The sequence below is a fragment of the Tamandua tetradactyla genome, chromosome 13 (genome assembly GCF_023851605.1).
Source record: "Tamandua tetradactyla isolate mTamTet1 chromosome 13, mTamTet1.pri, whole genome shotgun sequence".
In the NCBI taxonomy this organism is placed as follows: domain Eukaryota; kingdom Metazoa; phylum Chordata; class Mammalia; order Pilosa; family Myrmecophagidae; genus Tamandua; species Tamandua tetradactyla.
This window is the reverse complement of record NC_135339.1, coordinates 23,337,971-23,363,108: the sequence shown is the minus strand read 5'-3', so window position 1 is coordinate 23,363,108 and position 25,138 is coordinate 23,337,971. Positions and strand designations below refer to the sequence as shown.

General features: G+C 39.2%; 2 protein-coding genes and 1 long non-coding RNA gene across 10 annotated transcripts in view; 1 reads left to right on the top strand and 2 right to left on the bottom strand.

Annotated features, from left to right (window-relative positions):
* Positions 1 to 13: 13 nt before the first annotated feature.
* Positions 14 to 1,648, bottom strand: MRPS16 (mitochondrial ribosomal protein S16). The gene is made up of 3 exons (XM_077124970.1): positions 1,428 to 1,648; positions 712 to 972; positions 14 to 259 (listed from the first exon to the last, which is right to left on the bottom strand). The coding sequence occupies exons 1-3, from the start codon at positions 1,438 to 1,440 to the stop codon at positions 126 to 128; spliced, it is 408 nt and encodes a 135-aa protein (XP_076981085.1). The 5' UTR covers positions 1,441 to 1,648; the 3' UTR covers positions 14 to 125.
* LOC143653733 (uncharacterized) lies at positions 1,532 to 3,674 on the top strand. Of its 3 annotated transcripts, none has more exons than XR_013161502.1 (3): positions 1,532 to 1,694; positions 2,624 to 3,025; positions 3,283 to 3,674. It is a non-coding gene; the product is annotated as an uncharacterized LOC143653733 (long non-coding RNA). The 3 variants fall into 3 exon arrangements; XR_013161501.1 differs by having other exon boundaries at positions 1,532 to 1,713; XR_013161503.1 differs by lacking the exon at positions 1,532 to 1,694 and adding an exon at positions 1,740 to 1,911.
* The window catches only part of CFAP70 (cilia and flagella associated protein 70), a 124,531-nt gene continuing 101,930 nt past the window's right edge, over positions 2,538 to 25,138 (bottom strand). For 5 of the 6 annotated variants that reach the window (XM_077124924.1, XM_077124928.1, XM_077124927.1 and 2 more), the window contains 2 exons: positions 4,696 to 4,761; positions 2,538 to 2,808 (listed from right to left, as the gene is read on the bottom strand). In XM_077124924.1, the coding sequence (XP_076981039.1) occupies positions 2,713 to 2,808; positions 4,696 to 4,761 (162 nt within the window). In that variant the 3' untranslated portion in view covers positions 2,538 to 2,712. The remainder of the gene's footprint in view (positions 2,809 to 4,695; positions 4,762 to 25,138) is intronic. The other variant, XM_077124926.1, reaches the window with a different exon arrangement.

Genomic DNA, 25,138 nt, shown 5'->3' with positions numbered 1-25,138 from the left:
AGAAGAGCACAGGTGACTCAGAAAATTCCATTTATTGACCTCTGAATCTATTAAAATTAAGAGCTCTGCACAAGTGTTTTCAGAAGACCGTAGTGACGTTGCTCCCACTGCTATGCACACTGAAGTCAGCTCGATTCTGCTTCTGTATTCTCTGTATCTATTTTCTGAGAAGCTAAGAGAACTTGACGTGCCCGTTTCCTTCGTAGTCTCTCAGCATTTGTGATCATCATGGGATGCAGAGGGAAAAAGCCAGAAAGACCTAAAAGCAACAGGAATTTTACTCACTGTAACACAGTAAAAGCCAATGTTTCCTAGGAACTCTGCCTCACTAAACTGAGATCTAATAGGGACCATACCCAGAGCCAAATTCTGTCCTACCTTTTCCCCCAGCCCTGACACCCATTTACAGCAAGGCTGCAAGGAGACAATGGAGGTTGTCCTCTTCCTAACACTATTTTTCTTCTTTGTAAAAACAGTAAGCACAAAGATGGCCGTTCAAGACACACTATTTCCATCTTTAGCATAAAATCCAAGTCCTCCAAAAAATCTCATAAAAGAGGACTCCAGATTCAAAATGGAAATTAGATCACAACTTCAACTCCCACTCAAGTCTAAGCAGCCTCTAGGTAATGAAAACCATTCTTCATTCTCAACCTAGGGCAGACTCCAACTTAACATCCTCTCAATGAGATGAGACCAGGGCTGAATTACCCAGAAGTTTTTCCACAGGCTTAGAGAGGTGGGCCCCACAGCCAATCCAATGCCGGATCCTCTCCAGATTGAGGGCAACGAGTTTCTCTCCATGACTGTTGGGCAGTGGATCATAGGAACCCAGCTGCTCCACAAAACGGCCATCCCTGGGACACTTGTTGTGAGCAGCCACAATGCGGTAGAAAGGTCTGTTGGTGCAGCCACCCAAGGCAAGGCGGATGGTTAGATGGCCCCCGTGGTAGGCTTTGCAGAGGAGGGCAGCTGTAGAGAAATTACTGGTTAAGATACAAGACTCGAGGGCACAAAAGGGACAAAATGAGATGCCTTGCTTCCAACCAGTTCTTGTCCATTCGGCTCAAATACCATCTTCCTAGTGAAAAACGTCTTATCCACTCCAGCCAGAAATGAACTTCTTATCCCCCAATCTACTCATCCTAGGCTAGCCCTTACTAGCTCTATGACCTTGTCCAATTCCTGTAATTCTCGGATCTCGGGTGCCTCGTTTGTAATATCGATTCCTGTATCACAGTGTTTAATCCTCGGAGAGGATTAAAAGGGGGAGGGGGGGGACTAAGGAAAGGATCAAATGTAAGACAGCATGGCTGTTCAGATTCAGAATGCCTCCAGAGCGCCTAGGAAAACGCTGTTCCATTTCGCCCCATACCCCCGGGGCTCTGCGATAGCCCACAAGATTTTGCGGCGCCTAGATCACTCACTGAGCTGTACCATGGTGCAGCCGGCTTACACCGGTCTTGAAGCTTTGTAACTTCCCGCTGCCCGCAGGGCTTTAAAATCTCGGTTGAAGCGGGGCACCCACGCAGAAGAACTGCGCCGCGGAATGTGTGACCTTACGGCCAGGAGACCCACGTTCGCGCGCCTGTTCCGGAACGGAAGTAGACTGACAGCTCGTCCGGCCGCTTCCGCTTTTCGCCCCCATATTCCCATAATGCAACGCGGCGGTCCATAGGGTGCTTTAAGCTCCAGTAAGGGAGGCGAGCTAAGGTTTGCTTGTTTGTAGGAGGGCCCTTACGAGCCGAGTGGGCGCAACTATTCGTCGCTCGCTTAGGATCCCTGAGTGGTGTGTTAGGTGTTGAGAGGAGTCTAGGAGTGACTAAGACAAGGTCAAATGCACTACAGATCCATCCATTCTGAAACGTTTTTTGAGCACCGTTTAGATCTGAGGCATAGCTGAGAACGCAGGTGAAAGGGCGCTGCCCCTGCTCCCAGGAAGCTCACAGTTAGGCGGGGGAGACGGTGAGCTTACACCAAAGTAAGATCAGTACAAAGTGCCGGAGGAGCCGAGAAGGCAACTGGATATCTCCCGGGTTCCTCAAGACGACATTATAATAGAGTTAGCTTTTGAGGCCGAGACTAGAACTATAAATGACTGCGGATTTTATCCTCTTTTTAACTTTCTTCTCACCATCCCTCCTGTTCTCCGCCCCCGCCCCATGAAAGCAATCATACTTTAAATAAAAGAGAAAGAAATCCTTATTCCTAGCTTTCCTGTGCCGCAATCCAAGAGGCCAGTAGTGAAATATGGTTTCTTTGGTATCTCTAGCCCTAGAGTTCAGCCTCAGTGGTTGGCAGTTTTGCATCCAGTATAACAGATTTTTATGGATCCCTTGTGGTTTGGATTCCATGAAGGTATCCGTGGTTGGAGGGTATCAGAACATACACCTCAAGTCAGAACCTCTCCAGCTTTCTGTTCATCATTGGTTCCAAAGAACTTGGGCCTAATGTGCTTTTTGCCTTAATACATTGACCCCACTAGCCATTTAGCATACCTTACTAACTCCAGAACACACTAATAAATTTTGACTCTCTTATTTACATTTTTTTATTGTCAACCACAACATAGTGAAAATATGAGTGGGCTTCTGTTCATGGTGAAAATTCTTTCCTTCTCCAGTCCTAGGCTTCAAATGGTGGAACTTCAGAGTTTAACTTCTCTGGGAAGCAAAGAGGTTCTCTTTATTAGAGTCCCATACAGAAAATTCTTCAACTGGAAGGATGACAGAAAGATGGATTTCCAAAGCCAACTGTCTCCTGTACCATATGGATCTCTGCAAGCAGAGCCTCATCTTTCAATTTCAGCTGCATAAGAATGGAAGAAGGGGAAGGATACATGTCACATCTGTCACACTCATGTAGCCTTGGAGACCGTTTGTGAGGTCACAGCCAAAGAACAAAAGTTCCTTGGGAAGGAACTCTTCTTCCTAAACTCCCTATTTCACGGAAACCTCATTAAAAGACCTCAGAATATGGGTCCTGGTTTCACGGATATGTTCAATTTGTGAAAAGTCATGAAACGGTAAGAACATTTATAACTTTTATATTTGTTAAAGGGTTTAAGTTATTTTCCAACATATACTGGCTTATATATCTCCATTTTATATGTAGTATCCCTATTCAGCAAGTAACAAAGGGGCCAAAAACATAGGAAAAATAGACTTATATTAGATATGAATTTAATTTTAGAAATCTAGATGAGTATTAGAGACATTCAGTTGCCTACTGAATACCCATTCTCTCCTTTCTTACTAATACAATCTTAATTTTTTTTTTTAGGGCAGCAATGCAACCAGCTTAAAAGCTTTATTTTTCTGCTTCCCTTGGAGCTAGAGATAGTGCACCAACTGTGGCCACCAATTGGGATGGCCACAAATAAAATGTAAGCTAACATCATAGAGTGGGATGCCTTGGAAGGCTCATTAATGGGAGCTGAAATAGCTAGCCATGGCCCCACTGTCCTTTTTGTTCTTTATCCTGTGTGAAAAACGGATATGGTGGCTGGAGGCAAATTACCTATCTTACAAACATTAGGGATGGAAACCAGTCTGTGAATGGTGTAGCAGAGAGAGAAAAAAGTTTAGATCTTTACTCACATTGTAAAGCTACAGTACCCAATTTTGGACTTCTCATCAGATGGGAAAAATGAAACTCCTAATTTGTTTAAGCCACTGGCTTTCAAGTCTCTATTACTTTTAATTCATCAGTGAATAGACCACAGGTTACTAAGGCTAACCCAGCCTGCCACCTGTAAATAAAATTTTATTGGAACAGCCATGCTCATTCATTTATATATTGTCTATAGCTGTCTTTGTACTATAATGGCAACATTTAGTAGTTGCCCATGAAACCTAAAATATTTACTATCTTGCCCTTTGCAAAAGACATTTGCTACCCCTGGTTAGAACAAATACTCTATACTATGTTCAGTAATATTCCTCCCAAAATCCCTATCTACTTGGAACATCAGAATGTGACATTATTTGGAAACAGGGTCTTTGCAGATGTACTTAGATGAGGTCATACTGGATCAGGGTGGGCCCTAATCCAGTTATTGTATTCTTATTAGAAGAGAAAACAGGGACACACACAGAGAAAGAGAACAACTTGTGAAGACTGAAGCAAAGACTGGAGTTATGGGTCTAAAAGTCAAGGAATGCCAAGGATTGCCAGCAACCAGCAGAAGCAGAGAATGGATTCTCCCTCAGAGCCCCCAGAACAATCAACTCTGTTGACACCTTAATTTAAACTTCTGGCTTCCTGAACTGAGAGATAATATATTTCTGTCATTTTATGCCACCCAGTTTGTTGTAGTATGTTTTGGCAACCCTAGGAAATTAATATACTCTTCATTTTACAAATGAAGAAAATGAAGCCCAGAGAAGTAAACACAGTAAATTAATGGCAAAACCTGGACTTAGGTCTACTGACTCTCAGACTGGATGTCTTTCCATTAAACAATATTGTCGCTATAAAGGTTTTAAAAAATCCCCCATGGTAATATGTGAGTTATTATTTCAAACCTCGCAGCCCCATGATAATGGCAAAGATGGTAATGAGAGCCTCTAGGAAAATAGTCATATCATGAAATGCTCTAAAACTCAGAATTAAACCAGTATCTTCCTCCCAGTTTCCCGATCTTAATATAATGCAATTTGCAGTCCATGCAAAAAAGATGCATCTGCATCTTACCTTTACTGTGTACTTGTAGGCCTGCTCAGCTTCTAGTTGTCTCCCAGCCTGAAAAAAGAGCAGCACCTGGTGATAACATGTCATAAACATCATGGTGGGGAAAGTACGTTGCCTGAAACATTTCAACCTTAGGAAGAGGATTCTACTCCTTCCCAGTTAAGAAACTTGGCATTCAAAGGGGGAAGCAGAAAAATGAAAGATAGGGAAAAGTAGATATTTTAATACTTAAAAAAAATCCTTCCTTCATTTCAAAAAGTTTAAGGACACCTTGGCCTGTCATTTTTTCCCTGAAAGCAGTATGCTATTCTAATAATAATAAATAACATTTATATTGTACTTACTATGTATTTTAAATGCTTTAATATATTTTTAAAATTTATTTTTATTGTGATAAAATATATATAAAATGAAATTTATCACTTTAAATTCAGTGGCATTATTTACTGTCACAATGTTGTGCTACTGTCTTCACCATCCATTACATAAACTTTTTCATCACCCAAACAGAAATTTTGTGCCCATTAAACAGTAACCCTCCATTCCCCCTTCCACCCAGCCCCCTGATACTTTTAATCTACTTTCAGTCTCTGAATTAAGTTTATTCCAGATATTTCATATAAGTGGAATCATACTATATTTTGTCTTTTTGTGTCTGACTTATTTCACATAGCATAATGTGTTCAAGGTTGTAACATGTATATGAACTTCATTCTTTTTTATGGCTGAAATAATATTCCATTATATGTATATACCATATTTATTTAACTATTCATCTGACAATGGACACTTGGGTTGTTATCACCTGTCACCTGTCCACTATTTGAATAATGCCATTATTAACATAAGTGCACAACTATCTGTTTAAGTCTCTGCTTTCAATTTTTTTGGATATATATCTACAAGTGGAATTGCCAGGCCATATGGTGGATTAGTTTGTTAAGCTGCCAGAATGCAATATGCCAGAAATGGGATAGCTTTTAAAAAGTGGATTTAATAAGTTAGAAGTTTACAGTCCTGAGGAAGTGAAAATGTCCAAATTAAGGCACCAATAAGAGATTACTTTTACTTAAGAAAGGCTGATGCCATCTGGAACACCTCTGTCAGCTGGGATGCCACGTGACTGGCATCTGCTAGTTCTTGTTCCTGGTTCGTGGTTTCCAGCTTCTGATGCCAGTAGTTCCTTTTTAAGCATCTGGGCCTTCACTTACAACTCTGGGTTTGGTTTTGCTTAGTATCTCATGGGAGCATACCTGGCGACATCTGCTGGGCTCTGCCTGTATCTAGGCATCTTCTCTCTCTGTAGGCACTCCAAGCACCTCCAAACATTCATTTCTCTGAAATAACTGTTCTCCAAGCATCTACATTGGCTCTAAGCTTTCTCCAAAATGTTTCCCCATTTAAAGGATTCCACTAAACTAATCAAGACCCACTTTGAAGATGCAGAGTCACATCTCCATCTAATCAAAAGGTCACACCCTCAATTGGGCATGTCACATCTAATGAGATATAATCTAATCAAAAGTTTCTGCAGTACATTATTGAATCAGGAATAAAAGAAGCAGCTGGCCTATGTGATTAGATCAGGATTTAAAACATGGCTTTTCTGGAGTCCATAATAGCTTCAAACAAGCACATATGGTAATTCTCTGTTTAACGTTTTGAAAGCCCACCAAAGTTTTCCACAGCAACTGTACCATTTTACATTCCCATCAGCAATGTACCAGGATTCCACTTTCTCTACATTTTCAACATATATTATCTATTGTTGTGTTTTTAATAATAACCATCCTTGTAGATGTGAACTGGTATTGTATTGTGGTGTTGGTTTGCATTTCCCTGTTGACTAATGATGTTGAGCATCTTTTCATGAGCATATCGGCCATTTGTACATTTCTTTGTAAAAGTGTCAATTCAAGGAATGTCATTATTGCAGGGTACTGAAAATAGATGGTAATTAATATTTTAAAATGTCACCTTTTGTGTGAGACTAAAGCAAAAAATTTTTATTTGTTACAAAATTTATATTTTGACTGGTGCATTTCCTAATATAACTTATGTAGATAGTTTGATTGAACACCATAAGTACTTGAAATCTCAGGTAGGACATGAGATTTTGCTGGTTTGTCCAGAGTGATGCCCTGATGAATCCCAGAGTGATTCGATCAGTGAGTGGAAAAGTATCTGCAAACCCCCCTTCGGGGAGTGGTGAGAACAGGGAGAAATTCAACTTCCCCAAGCTGAATTCTTGATATTCTCACAAGCAGTGTGGACAACCAAAGCTATAGGCAGAGCCCCCAGTCTTGGGGTTTGTTCATATGAAACTTAACCCCGCAAAGGATAGGTCAAGTCTACTTAAAATTTAGGCCTAAGAGTCACCCCCAAGAGATCCTCTTTTGTTGCTCAGATGTGGCCTCTCTCTCCAGCCAACACAACGAGCAGTCTCACTACCCTACCCCTCTCTACGTGGGACATGACTCCCAGGGGTGTGAACCTTCCTGGCAACATGGGACAGAGATCTTGGAATGAATGGAGACTCAGCATCAAGGGATTGAGAAAAACCCTAGAATGAGCTGAGACTTAGCATCAAGGGATTGAGAAAACCTTCTCGACCAAAAGGGGGAAGAGGGAAATGAGACAAAGTGTCAATGGCTGAGAGATTCCAAACAGAGTTGATAGGTTATCCTGGAGGTTATTCTTATGCATCAAGTAGATATCATCTTTTTTCTTTCTTTTTTTTTTTTTTACATGGGCCGGCACCAGGAATTGAACCCGGGTCCTCGGGCATGGCAGGCAAGCATTCTTACCTGCTGAGCCACCGTGGCCCACCCAAGTAGATATCATCTTGTTATTCAAGATGTAATGGAGAGGCTGGAGGGAACTGCCTGAAAATGTAGAACTGTGTTCCAGTAGCCATGTTTCCTGAGGATGATTGAATAATGATACAGCTGTCACATTGTGACTGTGTGATTGTAAAAACCTTGTGTCTGATGCTCCTTTTATCTATCTTGTCAACAAAGGAGTAGAACATATGGAATAAAAATAAATAATAGGGGGAACAAATGCTAAAATAAATTTAGTTTGAAATGCTAGTGATCAATGAAAGTGAGGGGTAAGGGGTATGATAGGTATAATCTTTTTTTTTCTTTTTCTCTTTTCTGTGTTTGTTTTATTTCTTTTTCTATTGTTTTTTTCTTTCTTTTTCTGAATTAATGCAAATGTTCTAATAAATGATGAATATGCAACTAAGTGATGATATTGTGAATTACTGATTATGTATGTTGTTTTATTTTGTTTCTTTATTTTTTAATTAATAAATAAATTTTTACAAGTGTCAACTCAAGACCTTCACCCATTTTTAAATTGACTTGGCTGTCTTTTGAAATAGTTGTTTATATATTCTAGATATTAAATCCATACCATATATACAATTTGCAACTACTCCCTTCCATTATGTGGGCTGTCTTTTCACTCTTGATAGTGTCCTTTGCTGCAAAAAGTTTTTTATTTTGATAAAGTCCAATTTCTTTGCTTGGGCTTTTGGTGTCATATCTAAGAACCTATTACCAAATCCAAGTTCATGAAGATTTCCCCCTATATTTTGGTGTAAAAGTTTTATGGTTTTAGCTCTTATATCTATATTATTGATTCATTTTGAGTTAATTTTTGCATATGGTGTGAGGTAGGGGTCTGATTTCATTCTTTTGAATGTAGTTGTGTAGCTATCCAGTTTTCTTGGCATTGTTTGTTGAAGAGACTGTTATTACCCCCATTGATGCACTGGGAAACCTTGTTTAAAATCAGTTGACTGTTGTTGTGTGGGTTCTTTCTGAACTCTCAATTCTATTTCATTGTTAAATATGTCTATCCTTATGACAGTACCACACTGTCTTGGGTCTGTAACTTTGTTGTAAGTTTTGAAATCAGGAATATGTGAGTTCTCCAACATTGTTCTTCTTTTCAAGATAGTTTTGACTATTCAGGGATCCCTTAAATTCCGTATAAATTTTAAGATTTTTTTTCTATATTTGCAAAAAGCACCATTGGGATTTTTATAGAGATTGTATTAAATCTGTAGACTGATTTGTGTAGTATTATCATCTTAACAATACTGTCTGCCAAAGAATGAACATGGGCCATCTCTCCACTTATTTAGGTCTTCCATAAGTTTTCCCCATAATGTTTTGTGGTTTTCAGTGTTCAGGTCTTTTGCTTCTGTTCTGGTTTGCGAGCTGCCAGAATGTGATATACCAGAAATGGAATGGCTTTTAAGAGGGAATTTATTAAGTTGCAAGTTTACAGTCTAAGCCTGTGAAAATGTCCTAATTAAAGCAAGTCTATAAAAATGTGCAAATTAAGACACCAACAAGAAGTTACCTTTACTCAAGAAAGGCTGATCAAGTGCAGGGTTTCAACTGGAAATGCACATGGTGAACATGGCAACATCTGCTAGCTCTCCCCCCAGGCTTCTTGTTTCATGAAGCTCCCCCAGGGGCAAATTCCTTCTTCATCTCCAAAGGTCTCTGGCTGCATGGTCTCTCATGGTTCTTGTGGCTGTCTCCAAAATGTTTCTTCTTTTAAAGGATTCCAGTAAAGTAGTTCCAGTAAAGACCCACCTGGAATGGATGGAGTCACATCTCCCTCTAATCAAAGCTTAATACCCACAACTGGGTGTGTCACATCTCCGTGGAGATACTCTAATCAAATTTCCAACCTACAGTACTGAATAGAAACTAATAGAAATGGTCACTCCCACAAGATGGATCAGGATTAAAACATGGCTTTTCTAGGGCACATAATCCTTTCAAACTAGTACAGCCTCCTGGTTAAATTTATTCCTAAGTATTTTATTCCTTTTGATACTTTTATAAATGAAGTTATTTTCTTACTTTCTTTTTCTCATTCTTCATTGCTAGTGTACAGAAATGCAACTGATTTTTATGTGTTGATCTTGAATTTGCCATTTTGCTGAGTCCGTTTACTAACTCTAAAACTTTTGCATATGGGAGCTTTATGGTTTTCTATGTATATAATCATGTCATCTGCAACATGAATTAATTTTACTTCTTCCTTTCTGTTTTAGTTTTTTAAGCTGCCAGAATGCAATATACCAGAAATGGAATGGCTTTTTAAAAGGGAATTTAACAACAGGGTGAGCCCTCAATCTTCGGGTTCGCCCCTATGAAACTTAATACTGCAAAGGATGGTTTCTAGTTTGCTAGCTGCTGGAATGCATCACACCAGAGATGGATTGGCTTTTAATAAAAGGGGATTTATTTTGTTGGTTCTTCAGAGGAAAGGCAGCTAACTTTCCACTGAGGTTCTTTCTTACGTGGAAGGCACACGATGGTCTCTGCTGGTCTTCTCTCCAGGCCCCTGGGTTCCAACAACTTTCCCCGGGGTGACTTCTTTCTGCATCTCCAAAGGCCTGGGCTGAGCTGCAAGTGCTGAGATGAGGAATGCCGAGCTGCTTAGGCTGTGCTACATTGCGTTCTCTCATTTAAGCACCAGCCAATTAAGTCAAACGTCACTCATTGCAGCAGAAACGCCTCCTAGCCGACTGCAGATGTAATTAGCAACAGAAGAGATTCACGTACCATTGGCTTGTGTCCGCAGCAACAGAACTAGGTATGCTCACCTGGCCAAGTTGACAACTGAATCTAACTAACACAATGGCTAAGCCTACTTAAAATTAGGTCTAAGAGTCATCCCTAGAGAACCTCTTTTGTTGCTCAGATGTGGCCTCTCTCTCTAAGCCAACATGGCAAGTGAACTCATTGCTCTCCCCACTATGTGGGACATGACTCCCAGGGGTGTAAATTTTCCTGGCAACATGGGACAGAAATCCCAAGATGAGCCAGGACCCATAATCAAGGGATTGAAAAAGCCTTCTTGACCAAAAGGGGGAGGAGAAGAATGAGACAATAGTTTCAGTGGCTGAGAGATTTCAAACAGAGTCGAGAGGTTATATTGGAGGTTATTCTTAAACATTATATATATACAAGGTGTACAATAAGTGGCTCACAATATCATCACATAGTTATGTATGTCACCATGATCATTTTTCTGACATCTGCATTACTCCAGAAAAATAAATAAAAAGAAAAAAGAAACAATTCATACATACCATACCCATTACCCTCCTCTCTCATTGACCAATAGTATTTCCATCTGCCCAATTTATTTTATCTTTGTCCCCCCTATTATTTTCTTCTTTTTATCCATATTTTTAAAAATATGGATTTTTTATATAACATTATATATAAACATTATATAGATATCCACTTTTAGTTTATTGTGTATTTGGAGTGGCTAGAGGGAAGTACCTGAACTGCTGAGCTGTATTCCAGTAGCCTTGATTTTGAAGATGATCCTATAAAGATATGATGTTTACAGTGTGACTGTGATTGTGAAAACTTTGTATCTGATGCTCCTTTTATCCAGGGCATGGGCAGATGAGTAAGAAATATGGATTTAATTTCCTTAATGAGTTTATTCTGGATATTGTTTTCACTTTTTTTTCCCTAGGATTTTCTTGCAGGATGACTTTGTTCTCTATCTGTTCTTTGACATTAGTTCAGCTTATTCTAGTCCTCTAGCTTAGGTTTTGTTTAATAGATCAGAATATTTTGTTTTTTGTTTCTTGCCCTGCCTGTATGGTGCCTTTTCCACACCCCTTAGGAGGGTCTACTTAGGTATTATAGACCCCAGTCAGATTTTCCCAGACCAAACTGGTCTCCTCTCAGGAGGAAAGAGTCACCTGCATCAGTTTTACCTGAGGGTGAGACCCAGTAGATTAAAAGGCTTTCCTATGAAGTCTTTGGACTCTGCATTTTTCTTATCCTGCCCAGTGTGTGGCACTTTTCTGCCTGTGGGTCCCACCAGCATAAGGTGATATGGCACCTTTAACTTCAGCAGACTCTCCCTGCTGGGGGCATGCTGGAGACAGAGGAGAGGTTGTAGGCTGGTTTTAATGGCTTCAAATTACCAAGCCCTGGAGTCTGAATTCCTTGAGGGAGGGATTCTACCTGAGCTGGGCCCAACCCCTCTCCAGGGGAAGGGACAGGCTCCAGACAAGCTATCAAACAAGTCTGTTTCTGCCTATGCCTGGGGCAGTGGAGCCTGAGAAGCTTTGCAACTGTATCCAAAGAGTAATCAATCCATAGAAACACAGCCACAAAAGAGAAAAAGAAAAATCCTTTTCAGAGCAGGACCCCGTTCCTTGTGTTTGCCAATCAAGAGCTTACATTGGGACTTCCAGGCCAAGATGGCGGCTTAACAATGTGCACATTTTAGTTCGTCCTCCAGAAAAACTACTAAATAACCAGAAACAGTACAGAACAGCTCCTGGGGCCACGTCAGTGACCGGACACACAGCGTACCCAAGTCTGGACCAGCTGGACCAGCTGCGAGCCCACCCAGAACCGTGAGTTCCCCAAGCTGCGGCGGCTGGCGCCCCTCCCCCACAGGCTGCTTCCCAGAGCGGAAAGGAAAGAGACTTTACCAGCAGCAGGGGCTGAGCCCAACTAAACGCCAATTGTAGAATTAATTAACAAGTTTTGACTACTAAAAATAGGCCCCCAGATCAGGTGAACCTGTTGAAAGCGGAGGTCGCTCATCTTTGCCCCGGTACCAAGGGGCAGGTTTGACAGAAAAAGGACAAAAAAAGAGAAAGAAACAGAGGTTTTTGTGGCTGTGTTTCTAAAAAGGCTTGACTGCCTTTGGATTCAGCGGCAGGACTTCTCAGACTGCAACTGCCCCAGGCATAGGCAGAAACAAGGTTGTGTGAGAGCTTGTCTGGAGCGTGTGCATCCCCCAGGGGAGGGGGGAAGCCCAACTCAGGTGGAATCCCTCCTTCAAGGAATTCAGACTCCAGGGCTTGGTAATTTGAAGCCATTAAAACCAGCTTCAACCTCTCCTCTGTCTCCACCATGCCCCCAAAAGGGAGAGTCTGCCAAAGTTAAAGGTACTGCATCATCTTATGCTGGTGGGACCTGCAGGGAGACAAGCGCCACATACTGGGCAGGATAAGAAAAACAGAATCCAGAGACTTCACAGGAATCTTTCCACTTGCTGGGTCTCACCCTCAGGGAAAACCAATGCAGGTGACTCTTTCCTCCTGATAGGAGGCCAGTTTGGTCTGGGAAAATCCAGCTGGGGTCTATAATACCTAAGTAGACACCCCTAAGTGTGGGGGAAAAGGCACCATACAAGTAGGGCAAGAAACAAGAAAACAAGAACTGAGAAATTCTCCTCTGTTAAACAAAACCTAAGGCAGCGTTCCACATAAAGCTGAACTGAATGTCAAAGAACAGATGGACAACAAATTCATCCAGCAAGAAAACCCTAGGTAAAAGAAGTGAAAACAATCTCCAGAATAAACTAATTAAGGTAATTAAATGCCTAGACGCCAGCAGAAAATAATAAATCACACTAGGAAAATTGAAGATATGGCCCAGTCAAAGGAACAAACCAACAGTTCAAATGAGATACAGGAGCTGAAACATTTAATTCAGAATATAAGAACAGATATGGAAAACCTCATCAAAAACCAAATCAATGAATTGAGGGAGGATATAAAGAAAGCAAGGAATGAACAAAAAGAAGAAATCGAAAGTCTGAAAAAACAAATCACAGAACTTATGGGAATGAAAGGCATGGTAGAACAGATGAAAAAACAATGGAAACCTACAATGGCATATTTCGAGAGGCAGAACATAGGATTAGTGAACTGGAGGATGGAACATCTGAAATCTGACAAGAAAAAGAAAATATAGGGAAAAATATGAGCAGGGACTCAGGGAATTGAAGGACAATATGAAGCGCATGAATATACATGTTGTGGGTGGCCCAGAAGGAGAAGAGAAGGGAAAAGGAGGAGAAAAACTAATGGAGGAAATTATCACTGAAAATTTCCCAACTCTTATGAAAGACTTAAAATTACAAATCCAAGAAGTGCAGCGTACCCCAAAGAGAATAGATCCAAATAGAAGTACTCCAAGATATTTACTAATCAGAATGTCAGAGGTCAAAGAGAAAGAGAGATCTTGAAAGCAGCAAGAGAAAAGCAATCCATCACATACAAGGGAAACCCAATAAGACTATGTGTAGATTTCTCAGCAGAAACCAGGGAGGCAAGAAGACAGTGGGATGATATATTTAAATTACTAAAAGAGAAAAACTGCCAACCAAGAATTCTATATCCAGCAAAATTGTCCTTCAAAAATGAGGGAGAAATTAAAACATTTTCAGACAAAAGATCACTGAGAGAATTTGTGACCAAGAGACCAGCTCTGCAAGAAATGCTAAAGGGAGCACTAGAGACAGATATGAAAAGACAGAAGTGAGAGGTGTGGAGAAGAGTGTAGAAAGGAAGACTATGAGTAAAGGTAAAAAGAAAGAAAATTAGATATGACATATAAAATCCAGAAGGCAAAATAGTAGAAGAAAGTACTACAATGCAGTAATAACACTAAATGTTAATGGATTAAATTCCCCAATCAAAAGACATAGACTGGCAGAATGGATTAAAAAAACAGGACCCATCTATATGCTGTCTCTACTCAAAGGACATGAGGGCAAGGACACAAACGGACATTTGCATACCAATGTTTAAAGCAGCATTATTTACAATTTCCAAGAGATGGAAACAGCCAAAATGTCCATCAACAGACGGATGGCTAAACAAACTGTGGCATATACGTACGATGGAATATTATGCAGCTGTAAGACAGAATAAAGTTATGAAGTATGTAACAACATGGATGGACCTTAAGGACATTATGCTGAGTGAGATCAGCCAAAAAAAAAGGACAAATACTGTATGGTTTCACTGATATGAAATGACATTTGTGAATATACTTGGAATATTTCATTGGTGACAGAGACCATCAGGAGATAGGAATAGGTTAAGATATTGGGTAATTGGAGCTGAAGGGATACAGATTGTGCAACAGGACTGAATATAAAAACTCAGAAATGGACAGCACAATACTACCTAACTGTAATACAATTATGTTAAAACACTGAATGAAGCTGAATGTGAGAATGATAGAGGGAGGAGGGCTGGGGGCATAAATGAAATCACAAAGAAAGATAGACGATAAAGATTGAGATGGTATAATCTAGGAATGCCTAAAGTGTATAATGATAGTGACCTAATGTACAAATTAAAAAAATGTTTTTGCATGAGGAAGAACAAAGGAATGTCATTACTGCAGGGTCTGAAAATTGAGGGTAATTAATATTTTAAAATTTCAACTTATGTGTGAGACTAAAGCAAAAAATGTTTATTTGGTACAAAATTTATATTTTGACTAGTGCATGTCCTAATATAACTTATGTAGATAGCTTGGTTGAACAACATAAGTACATGGAACCTTGGGTAGGACATGAGATTTTGTTGGTTTGTCCAGAGTTATGCCCTGATGAATCCCAGAGTGATTTGATCAGTGAATGGAAAAGTATTTGCAAAGTCCCCTTCGGGGAATGGTGAGAATGGGGAGAAATTCAATTTTCCCAAGTTGAATTCTTGATATTCTCACAAGCAGTGTGGACAACCAAAGCTATAGGCTGAGCCCCCAGTCTTGGGGTTTGTTCATATGAAACTTAACCCCACAAAGGATAGGTCAAGCCTACTTAAAATTAGGCCTAAGAGTCACCCCCAAGAGAGCCTCTTTTGTTGCTCAGATGTGACCCCTCTCTCCAGCCAACACAACAAGCAAACTCACCACCTTACCCCTGTCTACGTGGGACATGATTCCCAGGAGTGTGGACCTTCCTGGCAATGTGGGAAAGAAATCCTAGAATGAGCGGAGACTCAGCATTAAGGGATTGAGAAAAACTCTAGAATGAGCTGAGACTCAGCATCAAGGGATTGAGAAAACCTTCCCACCAAAAGGGGGAAGAGGGAAATGAGACAAAGTGTCAATGGCTGAGAGATTCCAAACAGAGTCGAGAGGCTATCCTGAGGTTATTCTTATGCATTAAGTAGATATTACCTTGTTATTCAAGATGTAATGGAGAGGCTGGAGGGAACCGCCTGAAAATGTAGAGCTGTGTTCCAGTAGCCATGTTTCTTGATGATGACTGTATCATGATATAGCTTTCACAGTGTGACTGTGTGATTGTGAAAACCTTGTGTCTGAGGCTCCTTTTATCTACATTGTCAACAGATGAAGAGAACGAATGGAATAAAATTAAATAATAAGGGGAACAAATGTTAAAATAAATTTAGTTTGAAATGCTAGTGATCAATGAAGGGGAGGGGTAAGGAGGATGGTATGTATAATTTTTTTTTCTGTTTTCATTTTATTTCTTTTTCTGTTGTCTTTTATTTTTTTTTCTGAATTGATGCAAATGTTCTAAGAAATGATCATGACATGAACATGCAACTATGTGATGATTTTGTGAATTACTGATTATATATGTATAATGGAATGATTATATATTAGGAATGTTTGTGTTTCTTTGTTGTCATATTTTTTAAATTTAAAATTAATAAAAAAATAAAAAAAGAGCTTACGTTGGTACGTTGCTCTGTGTATCTCCAGGTCTTATGTGCTCCCTCCTTTCCTGCAGGGTCCAGACCTTTTCAGATCCAAAAACACCTGTTTTTTTTTTCTTTTTTCTTTTTCTGTCAGCCCTGCCCCCTCTGTGCCAGGGCAAAAACCAGCAACCTCTGCTTTTACTCGAAGTTCAGCTGAGTTGAGGGCCTATTTTTAGTAGTCAGAATTTGTTAATTACTTAAACAATTGGCGTTTGGTTGTGATCAGCCCCTGCTGCTAGTAAAGTCTCTTTCCTTTCCCCTCTGGGAAGCAGCCTGTGGGGGAGGGGCACCCGCCGCTGCGGCTTGGGGAACTCAGGGTTCTGCCGGGGCTTACTACCAGTCCAGCTGGTCCAGACTGGGGTATGCTGTGTGTCCCGTCACTGACGTAGCCCCAGCAGTTGTTCTGTACTGTTCCTGGCTATTTACTAGCTGCTCTGGAGGACGAACTAAATCCCACACCTCGCTAAGCTGCCATCTTGGCTCTGTCCTCCTGAATTGTCTCAGTATATGATTTTAATGCAGTTTTATTGATATATATTCACACCCCGTACAGTCCATCCAAAGTATAAAGTGGCTCACAGTATCATGACAAAATTGTGCATTTATCACCACAATAAATTTTAGAGCATTTTCATGATTCAAAAAAAAACAGAAAAAGAAAACCCAGAATATCCCATATCCCTTATCCCTCTGAAGATATGATTTTTAAAATATCCTGTATTAAAGACATTGTTTTATTATTTGAAAATAATAAAAATAGTGTATAAAATACAAAGTACATGGATGCATAGTTTAATTGGTAATCTTTGTTACTTATTTTCCCCTATTTGTATGGAACCCAAAATGTAATATTTGATTTTCACCATCTGGTTCACTATTACCATTTAGAAATGTTTATAAGAGTTTCTAAAAATATTAGGCAATTTTCTTCAAAAACAGAATTTTGGTAAGAAAGGACTATTTTATATCACACAACCACCACAACTACTAATTTGTTAACTATATAGATTATGGCACATTACATTTTCCAAATATACTATTATGTAATAAAGATTAGAAAACAGGATGATAACACTTTCTTAAAGCAATCTTAAAGATCAAATTTAATGTTTTAGACTATGATGTTCTCTCTCAGACTCTGAAAGGACCAAATATTTTATGTGAATTGCGAAAGGCTGATTTAAGATACCAGTCTCTCAATAATCATATAACTTTACTTTGGGATTGGAATATTTTAAACTGAAATTTTTTTTTTAATTTTTTTATTAATCAAAAAAAAAGAAAAGAAATTAACACAACATTTAGAAATCATTCCATTCTACAAATGCACTCAGTAATTCTTAGTATCATCACATAGATGTATGATCATCATTTCTTAGTACATTTGCATCGATTTAGGAAAAGAACTAGCAAAACAGCAGAAAAAGATATAGAATGTTAATAGAGAGAAGAGAATTAAAATAATAATACTAATAATATATATATATAAAAAGGAAAAAGAAAAAAACAAAAACAAAAGATACAAACACACAAACAAACAAACAAAAAACCATATTTCAGGTGCAGCTTCATTCAGTGTTCCAACCTAGTTACATTACACTTAGGTATTATTGTGCTGTCCATTTTTGAGTTTTTGTATCTAGTCCCGTTGCACAGTCTGTATCCCTTCAGCTCCAATTACCCATTATCTTACCCTGTTTCTAACTCCTGCTGGTCTCTGTTACCAATGATATATTCCAAGCTGATTCTCGAATGTCGGTTCACATCAGTGGGACCTTACAGTATTTGTCCTTTAGTTTTTGGCTAGACTCACTCAGCATAATGTTCTCTAGGTCCATCCATGTTATTACATGCTTCATAAGTTTAGTCTGTCTTAAAGCTGCATAATATTCCATCGTAGGTATACGCCACAGTTTGTTTAGCCACTCGTCTGTTGATGAACATTTTGGCTGTTTCCATCTCTTTGCAATTGTAGATAATGCTGCTATAAACACTGGTGTGCAAATGTCCGTCTGTGTCTTTGCCCTTAAGTCCCTTGAGTAGATACCTAGCAGTGGTATTGCTGGGTCGTAATCCATTCTGCCATTCTATGTCTTTTGATTGGGAAATTCAGTCCATTAACTTTTTTTTTTTTTTTTTATTTTTTTTATTTTTTTTATTAATTAAAAAAAGAATTAACAAAACAATTAGAAATCATTCCAATCTACATGTACAATCAGTAATTCTTAATAACATCACATAGTTGCATATTCATCATTTCTTAGTACATTTGCATCGATTTAGAAAAAGAAATAAAAAGACAACAGAATAAGAATTAAAACAATAATAGAAAGAAAAAAAAACAAAAAAAACAAAAACAAAAAACCTATACCTCACATGCAGCTTCATTCACTGTTTTAACATAATTGCATTACAATTGGGTAGTATTGTGCTGTCCATTTCTGAGTTTTTATATCCAGTCCCGTTGTACAGTCTGTATCCCTTCATCTCCAATTATCCCTTCTCTTTTTTTTTTTTTTTTAATTAACGGAAAAAAAGAAATTAACCCAACATTTAGAGATCATACCATTCTACACATGCAATCATTAATTCTTAACATCATCACATAGATGCATGATCATCATTTCTTAGTACATTTGCATTGGTTTAGAAGAACTAGCAACATAACCGAAAAAGATATAGAATGTTAATATAGAGAAAAAAATAAAAGTAATAATAGTAAAATCAAAACAAAACAACACAAAACAAAACAAAAACCTATAGCTCAGATGCAGCTTCATTCAGTGTTTTAACATGATTACTTTACAATTAGGTATTATTGTGCTGTCCATTTTTGAGTTTTTGTATCTAGTCCTGTTGCACAGTCTGTATCCCTTCAGCTTCAATTACCCATTGTCTTACCCTGTTTCTAACTCCTGCTGAACTCTGTTACCAATGACATATTTCAAGTTTATTCTCGAATGTCCGTTCACATCAGTGGGACCATACAGTATTTGTCCTTTAGTTTTTGGCTGGATTCACTCAGCATAATATTCTCTAGGTCCATCCATGTTATTACATGGTTCATAAGTTTATCTTGTCTTAAAGCTGCATAATATTCCATCGTATGTATATACCACAGTTTGTTTAGCCACTCGTCTGTTGATGGACATTTTGGCTGTTTCCATCTCTTTGCAATTGTAGATAATGCTGCTATAAACACTGGTGTGCAGATGTCCGTCTGTGTCTTTGCCCTTAAGTCCTTTGAGTAGATACCTAGCAATGGTATTGCTGGGTCGTATGGCAATTCTATATTCAGCTTTTTGAGGAACCGCCAAACTGCCTTCCACAGTGGTTGCACCCTTTGACATTCCCACCAACAGTGGATAAGTGTGCCTCTTTCTCCGCATCCTCTCCAGCACTTGTCATTTTCTGTTTTGTTGATAATGGCCATTCTGGTGGGTGTGAGATGATATCTCATTGTGGTTTTGATTTGCATTTCTCTAACGGCCAGGGACATTGAGCATCTCTTCATGTGCCTCTTGGCCATCCGTATTTCCTCTTCTGAGAGGTGTCTGTTCAAGTCTTTTTCCCATTTTGTAATTGGGTTGGCTGTCTTTTTGTTGTTGAGATGAACAATCTCTTTATAAATTCTGGATACTAGACCTTTATCTGATATATCATTTCCAAATATTGTCTCCCATTGTGAAGGCTGTCTTTCTACTTTCTTGATGAAGTTCTTTGATGCACAAAAGTGTTTAATTTTGAGGAGTTCCCATTTATTTATTTCCTTCTTCAGTGCTCTTGCTTTAGGTTTAAGGTCCATAAAACCGGCTCCAGTTGTAAGATCCATAAGATATCTCCCAACATTTTCCTCTAACTGTTTTATGGTCTTAGACCTAATGTTTAGATCTTTGATCCATTTTGAGTTAACTTTTGTATAGGGTGTGAGAGATGGGTCTTCTTTCATTCTTTTGCATATGGATATCCAGTTCTCTAGGCACCATTTATTGAAGAGACTGCTCTGTCCCAGGTGAGTTGGCTTGACTGCCTTATCAAAGATCAAATGTCCATAGATGAGAGGGTCTATATCTGAGCACTCTATTCGATTCCATTGGTCGATATATCTATCTTTATGCCAATACCATGCTGTTTTGACCACTGTGGCTTCATAATATGCCTTAAAGTCAGGCAGCGCGAGACCTCCAGCTTCGTTTTTTTTTCCTCAAGATGTTTTTAGCAATTCGGGGCACCCTGCCCTTCCAGATAAATTTGCTTATTGGTTTTTCTATTTCTGAAAAATAAGTTGTTGGGATTTTGATTGGTATTGCATTGAATCTGTAAATCAATTTAGGTAGGATTGACATCTTAACTATATTTAGTCTTCCAATCCATGAACACGGTATGCCCTTCCATCTATTTAGGTCTTCTGTGATTTCTTTTAGCAGTTTTTTGTAGTTTTCTTTATATAGGTTTTTTGTCTCTTTAGTTAAATTTATTCCTAGGTATTTTATTCTTTTAGTTGCAATTGTAAATGGGATTCGTTTCTTGATTTCCCCCTCAGCTTGTTCATTACTAGTGTATAGAAATGCTACAGATTTTTGAATGTTGATCTTGTAACCTGCTACTTTGCTGTACTCATTTATTAGCTCTAGTAGTTTTGTTGTGGATTTTTCCGGGTTTTCGACGTATAGTATCATATCGTCTGCAAACAGTGATAGTTTTACTTCTTCCTTTCCAATTTTGATGCCTTGTATTTCTTTTTCTTGTCTAATTGCTCTGGCTAGAACCTCCAACACAATGTTGAATAATAGTGGTGATAGTGGACATCCTTGTCTTGTTCCTGATCTTAGGGGGAAAGTTTTCAATTTTTCCCCATTGAGGATGATATTAGCTGTGGGTTTTTCATATATTCCCTCTATCATTTTAAGGAAGTTCCCTTGTATTCCTATCTTTTGAAGTGTTTTCAACAGGAAAGGATGTTGAATCTTGTCGAATGCCTTCTCTGCATCAATTGAGATGATCATGTGATTTTTCTGCTTTGATTTGTTGATATGGTGTATTACATCAATTGATTTTCTTATGTTGAACCATCCTTGCATACCTGGGATGAATCCTACTTGGTCATGATGTATAATTCTTTTAATGTGTTGTTGGATACGATTTGCTAGAATTTTATTGAGGATTTTTGCATCTGTATTCATTAGAGAGATTGGTCTGTAGTTTTCTTTTTTTGTAATATCTTTGCCTGGTTTTGGTATGAGGGTGATGTTGGCTTCATAGAATGAATTAGGTAGTTTTCCCTCCACTTCGATTTTTTTGAAGAGTTTGAAGAGAATTGGTACTAATTCTTTCTGGAACGTTTGGTAGAATTCACATGTGAAGCCATCTGGTCCTGGACTTTTCTTTTTAGGAAGCTTTTGAATGACTAATTCAATTTCTTTACTTGTGATTGGTTTGTTGAGGTCATCTATGTCTTCTTGAGTCAAAGTTGGTTGTTCATGTCTTTCCAGGAACCCGTCCATTTCCTCTAAATTGTTGTATTTATTAGCGTAAAGTTGTTCATAGTATCCTGTTATTACCTCCTTTATTTCTGTGAGGTCAGTAGTTATGTCTCCTCTTCCATTTCTGATCTTATTTATTTGCATCCTCTCTCTTCTTCTTTTTGTCAATCTTGCTAAGGGCCCATCAATCTTATTGATTTTCTCATAGAACCAACTTCTGGTCTTATTGATTTTCTCTATTGTTTTCATGTTTTCAATTTCATTTATTTGTGCTCTAATCTTTGTTATTTCTTTCCTTTTGCTTGCTTTGGGGTTAGCTTGCTGTTCTTTCTCCAGTTCTTCCAAATGGATAGTTAATTCCTGAATTTTTGCCTTTTCTTCTTTTCTGATATAGGCATTTAGAGCAATAAATTTCTCTCTTAGCACTGCCTTTGCTGCGTCCCATAAGTTTTGATATGTTGTGTTTTCATTTTCATTCGCCTCGAGGTATTTGCTAATTTCTCTAGCAATTTCTTCTTTGACCCAGTCGTTGTTTAGGAGTGTGTTGTTGAGCCTCCACGTATTTGTGAATTTTCTGGCACTCTGCCTATTATTGATTTCCAACATCATTCCTTTATGGTCTGAGAAAGTGTTGTGTAAGATTTCAATCTTTTTAAATTTGTTAAGACTTGCTTTGTGACCCAGCATATGGTCTATCTTTGAGAATGATCCATGAGCACTTGAGAAAAAGGTGTATCCTGCTGTTGTGGGATGTAATGTCCTATAAATGTCTATTAAGTCTAGTTCATTTATAGTAATATTCAGATTCTCTCTTTCTTTGTTGATCGTCTGTCTAGATGTTCTGTCCCTTGATGAGAGTGGTGAGTTGAAGTCTCCAACTATTATGGTATATGAGTCTATTTCCCTTTTCAGTGTTTGCAGTATATTCCTCACGTATTTTGGGGCATTCTGATTCGGTGCGTAAATATTTATGATTGTTATGTCTTCTTGTTTAATTGTTCCTTTTATTAGTATATAGTGTCCTTCTTTGTCTCTTTTAACTGTTTTACATTTGAAGTCTAATTTGTTGGATATTAGTATAGCCACTCCTGCTCTTTTATGGTTGTTATTTGCATGAAATATCTTTTCCCAACCTTTCACTTTCAACCTATGTTTATCTTTGGGTCTAAGATGTGTTTCCTGTAGACAGCATATAGAAGGATCCTGTTTTTTAATCCATTCTGCCAATCTATGTCTTTTGATTGGGGAATTCAGTCCATTGACATTTAGTGTTATTACTGTTTGGATAATATTTTCCTCTACCATTTTGCCTTTTGTATTATATATATCATATCTGATTTTCCTTCTTTCTACACTCTTTTCCATATCTCTCTCTTCTGTCTTTTTGTATCTGACTCTAGTGCTCCCTTTAGTATTTCTTGCAGAGCTGGTCTCTTGGTCACAAATTCTTTCAGTGACTTTTTGTCTGAGAATGTTTTAATTTCTCCCTCATTTTTGAAGGATAATTTTGCTGGATATAGGAGTCTTGGTTGGCAGTTTTTCTCTTTTAGTATTTTAAATATATCATCCCACTGTCTTCTAGCTTCCATGGTTTCTGCTGAGAAATCTACACAAAGTCTTATTGGGTTTCCCTTGTATGTAATGGATTGTTTTTCTCTTGCTGCTTTCAAGATCTTCTCTTTCTCTTTGACCTCTGACATTCTAACTAGTAAGTGTCTTGGAGAACGCCTATTTGGGTCTAATCTCTTTGGGGTGCGCTGCACTTCTTGGATCTGTAATTTTAGGTCTTTCATAAGAGTTGGGAAATTTTCAGTGAAAATTTCTTCCATTAGTTTTTCTCCTCCTTTTCCCTTCTCTTCTCCTTCTGGGACACCCACAACACGTATATTTGTGCGGTTCATATTGTCCTTGAGTTCCCTGATACCCTGTTCAAATTTTTCCATTCTTTTCCCGATAGTTTCTGTTTCTTTTTTGGAATTCAGATGTTCCATCCTCCAAATCACTAATTCTATCTTCTGTCTCTTTAAATCTATCATTGTAGCTATCCATTATTTTTTCTATGTTTGCTACTTTATCCTTCACTTCCATAAGTTCTGTGATTTGTTTTTTCAGTTTTTCTATTTCTTCTTTATGTTCAGCCCATGTCCTCTTCATGTCCTCCCTCAATTTATCGATTTCATTTTTGAAGAGGTTTTCCATTTCTGTTCGTATACTCAGCATTAGTTGTCTCAGCTCTTGCGTCTCATTTGAGCTATTGGTTTGTTCCTTTGACTGAGCCATATTCTCAATCTTTTGAGCGTGGACAGTTATCTTCTGCTGCTGGCGTCTGGGCATTTATTCAGATTTCTCTTGGTGTTGGACCCAGCAAGGTTGTAATATTTTTCTGTGAAATCTCTGGGTTCTGTTTTTCTTATCCTGCCCAGTAGGTGGCGCTCGTGGCACACGTTTGTCTGCGGGTCCCACCAGTAAACGGTGCTGTGGGACCTTAAACTTTGGAAAACTCTCGCCGTCCTGGGGGTTCGCTAGCCGAAGCGGCTTGAGCCGGCCCTCGGTCCGAACGCAGGGAGGGTTGCTGGTCGCCGCAGCCAGGGAAAGAGCCCGTCCGAATTTCCTAGTCGGCCCTGGGCAACAAGCGTGGCGGGAGGGCGCCAGCGGCAGCGGCCCGCCCGAGAGAGTGCACGTTCCCCGGGAGTCACGGGTTTGGAAGGGGCCTCCCCCACCCGTCACCGTTCTCTGCGGCCTGGGGGTTTCCGATCCAATTCTCTCAGTTGGTCCGGGGGCTGCGCGTGGTGTGGGCGCCAGTCGCCTTGGTTTCAGGGGACCGCCTCTCCAATTCTCCCAGCCGGCCCGGGAAGGGGGAAGGGAGTAACTCTGGCCGCTTCCCGCCCCGCCCGGTAAGGCCCGCGCGCCTCGGCGATCTCACCTGAGCTGCTTCTCTCACCCAGCCAGCCGTTCCAGGATGGGGTACGCTGTCTTTTTTATCTCTGTTGTGGCTTTGGGCGCTTTCTGTATCGTTTCTACTCCCCTAGTAGGTGTCCTGGAGAAGAAACTTTGGAATGTGCAGAGCGGGCTCGGATCCGGACTCCGGGTTGCGATCCGCTCCGGAAACTGCGCAGCACCGGAAGCCGCGAGCCGGCCGCGGGGCATTGTCAGTCCATTAACTTTTAGTGTTATTACTGTTTGGATAATATTTTCCTCTACCATTTTGGCTTTTGTATTATATATATCATATCTGATTTTCCTTCTTTCTACACTTTATTCCATACCTCTCTCTTCTGTCTTTTCGTATCTGACTCTAGTGCTCCCTTTAGTATTTCTTGCAGAGCAGGTCTCTTGGTCACAAATTCTCTCAGTGACTTTTTGTCTATAAATGTTTTAATTTCTCCTTCATTTTTGAAGGACAATTTTGCTGGAT

Coding starts and splice junctions, on each gene's coding strand:
- MRPS16 (XM_077124970.1), bottom strand. Junction 260..711: donor GCCTGTGGAAAAACTTCTGG/GTAATTCAGCCC, acceptor TGTTGCTTTTAG/GTCTTTCTGGCTTTTTCCCT.